Source organism: Phaethon lepturus, unplaced genomic scaffold (genome assembly GCF_000687285.1).
Source record: "Phaethon lepturus isolate BGI_N335 unplaced genomic scaffold, ASM68728v1 scaffold50671, whole genome shotgun sequence".
NCBI classification, from domain to species: domain Eukaryota; kingdom Metazoa; phylum Chordata; class Aves; order Phaethontiformes; family Phaethontidae; genus Phaethon; species Phaethon lepturus.
Genome location: NW_010517970.1, coordinates 5087 through 10863, shown reverse-complemented (window position 1 = coordinate 10863; position 5777 = coordinate 5087). Strand labels below are relative to the sequence as shown.

At 35.5% G+C, this 5777-nt stretch overlaps 1 protein-coding gene across 1 annotated transcript in view; it reads left to right on the top strand.

The window, feature by feature from the left end:
- Positions 1–718: 718 nt before the first annotated feature.
- GLO1 (glyoxalase I) overlaps positions 719–5777 on the top strand; it is a 6218-nt gene continuing 1159 nt past the window's right edge. Inside the window, exons 1-4 of the mRNA XM_010296552.1 lie at positions 719–804; positions 2206–2346; positions 3160–3227; positions 4342–4431. Coding sequence (XP_010294854.1) covers positions 743–804; positions 2206–2346; positions 3160–3227; positions 4342–4431 — 361 coding nt within the window. The 5' untranslated portion in view covers positions 719–742. The remainder of the gene's footprint in view (positions 805–2205; positions 2347–3159; positions 3228–4341; positions 4432–5777) is intronic.

The window sequence follows — 5777 nt, the reverse complement described above, 5'->3', positions numbered from 1 at the left end:
ACCTGCCAGAGTTGCAAAAAAAAAAAAAAAATCCCCCAGAGCACCCCAGACATTTTTATTTTTTATTAGGAGAGCCCTGTAATTGTATTTCAGTTGTTTTACATCTGTAGTTTAGTGTGTTTTTAATACACGTCAAGGGTATCCTATCATTCACTTTTCATCCCCTTAGTTGTTCAGTAGCCCTTGATATATAAAGTTATCCAGTGGCTTGAGGAAAATACCCTTACAGAATTGCAGGACAATTTTGCTGCCAAGATATCATCAAGCTTGACAGAAATTCAAAACCTCTGCAATAAAATAAAAACAATGAGTTCAGGAGTTCAGCGTTATTTAAATTCTGTGTCTGCAATGAGGCCCAATACCAAATACTCGTATGCCTAGTGTGCTTGCATGCAAAGTGGTTCATGTGCAGTACAGCTCCGTAAAAGAATAATAAAGATAGGAATGATACCCTTTTTTTGATACCACTGATAATATATATTGACTGATACCAATGTGGGTTTTGTTTATTTGTTTTAAACATTAATGTTACAAAGGCTTATTTATTTAACACAAATCTGTATGTGTAGGATCAGAACAAAAGGGTTTATTTATACTTAATGTACTCCATGTGTTACTTCTAAACACAATAGTTTTAGATTCATTATTAGCTGGCATCTTTGTTAATACCCATAATTAATTTCTGTTTGATCTATAAATAATAAACCTTTATTCCCCACAGGATTTTTTGTTTCAGCAGACAATGTTAAGAGTCAAGGATCCTAAGAAGTCACTGGATTTTTATACAAGAATTCTTGGAATGACGTGAGTAGAAGTTGTATGCCACAATAAGTTTGTTTCTTTATACTATCCTTCTGAAAAGAAAAGGTTTTGTTATTTTGATGTAATTATACTGATTGGACTAACTAAATAAACAATGCCAGCCCATCAGCTGATGCCCAGTCAGATAGCCTGGCCATCTCTGAGAAGTCGCATAGCACAGTTAATGCTTAAGCTGCAAATGAACGAATACTGCCCTTGACTAGAAATTTCTTTTTTCCTTAAATAGGTCATAAATTATCAGTGTGCAACTTTCTTACTTCCTCACTGAGCCTGCAGCTAACTGGTAACTGTTACGGCAGTTCTTATAATCAGGAGTCATTGCTGTAAATCTTGAAATTAAGTTTTCTACTAGTTCTCAGAGGTGGCTTATGGCCACCTCTGGTCAGAAGAGACCAAGGTAGTGGAAGCTGGAGACAAGGTCCAAACTCATTCTTTTAGAGAAGGCTGTGGGAGATACATGCCCTACATTAGCCCCAGTGTGTTTATGCTAAGGCGCTTGTGCACATTCTTGACATAGGAAATGAGTTACTTCAAAATGAAATTCTAGTTTATTTTTAATCATCTTGAAATAAGTCCAGACTAAAGTAAAATAAATGACTTCCACTTTAGTGAAGATGTGAGTGTGAGAAAATAAAAATTAAATATCTAGTAAGCTGAAAAAGAAATTGGATTTGTTTTGGCATGCCTACTTCTTCTGCTTAAATGTCCTACATAAAAATGGTTTGAAGTATGTCACACCTTCTCTAGAAATTAGGTGAAAGTAGAGATGTATCAAATATTTCACAGGGAAGTGGCTGACTTCTTCCATCTAGCAAAGGGATAAATTTTATAAGCAGCTTTTTCTGACCTCAAGTATTTTTTAATCGATTAAATTGTCACATCTGAAATGGACTTCATCATTATACCTAGCTATTGAAATTGTAAAAATTTCATCTAAAGGTATGTTTGTTTTTGAATCCTTCTGTCATCTTAAACTTTGTCTGGTGCCAGTGAGCTCCTGAGAATGAAAAAGTTTCAAAGTAAATCTTCTTATTTCTTGGTGATACTTCAAAGTGGATAAACATAAAGATCTTCCTGAGGAAATACAGACAAGTAACACTGTGACAGCCTCAAGATGTGAGCCTTTGTACTGGCTTTGCTATTCAGTTACTGAGATTTGACTTTTAAGGATGTGATTCTTCTAATTTTTGTAGGTTTGCAATATGTTCTGGAGTGTTTCTATTTGATAGTTCAAAATGTAGCTATTTTAAGATGTGCATTACAGTCAGAAAGGCAAAAAATCATAGCAATAATTCTTCCGTGGGGGAGGCATCTTGGTTTATTTGCAAGTTACTTGATTTTTTTTTTTTAAGTTACTATTTCAAGAAAATTATTGCCATTTAGACTGCTTCAAAAGTTTGACTTTCCTACTATGAAGTTCTCACTCTATTTCCTGGCATATGAAGATAAAAATGATATCCCAAAAGATAAAACTGAGAGAACAGCGTGGACCTTCTCTAGAAAAGCTACGCTTGAACTGACACAGTAAGTATTAATATAATGAGAGGTGACATTTAGTAACAGTGATTAAACAGAAGTGGATGAGTGCAAATCCTGTTGGACTGAATAAAAAATGTAATCATTACTGTGGGAACATCTTCACTGTCATATAGCCTTAAAATACAGCTGAGATCTTGGATACTTGGCAGGCTTTCTCTTTACATAGCTTTTTCAAAATGCTAGGTGAACAGTGGTACATAAATATGAAATAACGCTTGATATATGCATGCATGCGTGCCATCTGAGTAGGGAAGCTATGGAATTTAGGAAAATCCAATGTGGTTAGAACTTTATTTGGATCCTTGGGGCATCCTAATGATGGATAACTCTTGCTTTTGGAATCAAATCAAAAGAGGTATTAAGTCAAAGCATACACTTCCCATAAACAGGACAATTTGGTTAATGCTACTAATAATTGTAATTTTGTGCAGAAAGGATCTCCCAGTGTCTTGCTTAGCTTCAGGACCTGCTACCCTCACTCTTTATTCCCCAATGATGGGTAGATAAACTGACTCATGCAGCGCAACTTCTCTCTAATCTCAGTGTGACAGGAGTGTCTCTGACTCATTCAAATGTAGAACCTGGATGCTAGTGAAGGGCTGTGAACATGACTGGATTAGCCCCAGGCTATCCCTAGGACCTGTGACTAGGGAAAATCCTGATAGTTTAATGAATGGAGTCGACAGCTGAAATTCTCTGGCTTCTTAGGAGAAACAACTTATTCTCCTAAGGAAACTGAACATTTAGGATTTGTTAATTTTGATGCTTTTCTTCAGTATGTATACTTACTTCTTACAGCAACTGGGGCACTGAAAATGATGAAAGTCAGTCTTATCACAATGGCAATTCAGATCCCCGAGGATTTGGTAGGTCTTTAGTTTTGTGTTTGTAGTTCTTAAGCTTTGGTTTATTGTGATTACTTTTTTTTTCTCCTGTGTATTAGGGAAAAATGGAGTTTCAAATGTTTTTTAGAAAAAAATCTATATAAATTCTGTGCAGAGGTTATTGGGTAAGTATATGTTGTAGGCTTTATTTTTATGGGAACTAGTAGAGAAAATATTTCAAATTTGTATGGATGAAAAGACTTTTCTAGTAGGTTACTTTGAAGAAAACATACTAGCACTAGGAAAGAAGGAAAGTTGCATCTCATCCTTTATCTCTCTCCTTCCAGCATGTATGCTGTGAAAGATCATGAAAATAGGTAAACAGATGTGTTTCAGACTAATGAGCCAGTTACACTTTTTAGAAAGAATCTAACCATTTGGCAAGCCAACACATGCTAATGGTAACTATCGAATGAAGAACAGTAATTGCTTTTGTGTATCAGATTATTATGGAGTTTAGACTGATTTACATTTTATAATCCACTGGTTACCCATTTTAAGCTAAAAAGAGAATTCTGTCTTTAGCACTGAGGATAGTATTTGTGTGGCTTGATTTGATATTTTGAGTGCTTGAAAGGTCACTGGCTTGTGAAATCAGTTTCATACTCAATCTAGCTATTTGACATTTAATGCTTCTGAATTGATTTGCAAGCTCAGGCCTTGCACAGTGCTAGTGTTAGTATCTACAAATACAGCATTAATCATAAACTCCTTGTACTGCTGAACTGAGCAAATGCAACAAAATCCTGTTATGTGGACATGCTGTGAGAAAGAAAATGCAGATAAAACAGTTTGATTGGAAATCTTACTTTTTTCTATTCTGGATAATATTCACATCTAAACAATATGAGATATTTTAACTCTAAAGTTCCTATTTTAAACAGCATTATCAAAAAGTCAGCTTTCTGAAGGAGAATAATATTAATACCTAAAATGCTTTTCTTTCTGGAAGCGATGTTTTTCTTTGTATACACAATCCTATCTTATGTGAACTACAGCATGTAAACTTTTTGTACCAGATGAAAAACTGAGCAAACTTTTTCCTAGAACACCCAGCAGTACAGCGTTCTTCACTCTTTTTACCTTGTTGGTACAGGACACATTGGAATTGCTGTTCCTGATGTCAATAAAGCTTGTAAGAGGTTTGAAGAACTAGGGGTGAAGTTTGTGAAGAAACCAGATGATGGTAAGTCTTGATCAGAACTGCAAGGCAATTTTTTTCCTTGTTTTTAATATATTCTGCCTAGTAGATCTTGCTGGAAAGCTGAGTAATGAGTTTGTAGTAGTTGTCACTGCTTAAAAGGTGGTAGAACTAGTTAACCCTGCACTCTTTTATGCAGTGTGCAAAACTGTCAATAGATCCATCTCAGTAACAACAGTTAATCAGTCTACCTACGTGCCTTCTGTATGTAGTCTGACCCACAAAATTCACATGCTCTGTTGCTGTCATAGTTTAGTCTGTATACTGCTGCCTAGAGTTATTACAGAATTTACTTTAACATGGATCAAATTCACGTTTCTTATCTGTTTGGTTCTTATCATATGAAAATAAGATGACTCAAGACATAATTCCTCCTTCCCATTACAACTGAGTAATTCTTGACTTTTCTGGCTATTTTTATTTAATTCCACTTAATGCCACCTACTAGCTGTGATCTTTTTAACTGTTCTGTCAGCTTTGGTAGAAATAGCCTCATTAGTCTATATCATATTTGACTTGTATAACTTTGCAGTAAAAAATGCATAATGTATAGCTTAAATGTCTAGAGAGTGCATAAACAAAGAATGTCTATGTCAAAATACCCTATCAGTGGTGAGAAGTCTGCATTTTTCAACTGGATTCTCTTTCATGAAGAGAACTCACAAGAGTTTTAGGACTGATGTGTTCCAAAATGGGCACCTAATGCTCAGCAGCATGCACAAATCTTTCATACTTGTTCCTTCTGGCTATGGAAACTGGAATGTTGCCGGTAGTAATGGTGGGTGGGGGTTGGTTTTTTTTTTGTTGTTGTTTTGTTTGAAACCAATGTTAGTACATGAAGCTTCAGTTTACACATATTGGAATTGATCTAGATTCCGTGCTAGAGGAGTAAGAACAAGTAATTGAAAAGAGACTTAAGTGATTTTCATCTTACTGTGTTTTCAGCTTAAGCAAATGTAAGAATTGTAGCTGAAAACTTAACTTGAACACAGATGTCTTGATTTAAGCATTGAACTTAGTATTTCCAGCATTTTAGAGGTTTCTCAGCCCTTCTTAATTTGTTCAGCACCTGGTAAACCTTGAGAAAGTTGAAGTGTGGGCACCTGACTTTGATTCTGTATCACTGCACAGCTCTAAGCATGTAGGAGGGGAAGCTTAAACTGTAAATGCAATAAATCACAGGAAAGAACTCTTGAAACAGTCAAGAGGGGGTGGGGAGCAAAGGCTGTTTTTTAACATTAAGAGATGAAATTGATGCAGCAAATCGCAAGGAGGAAGAAGTTTTGGACTTCATATTCATTGTTTGTGGAGCAGGCTGAGAGACCTAATGT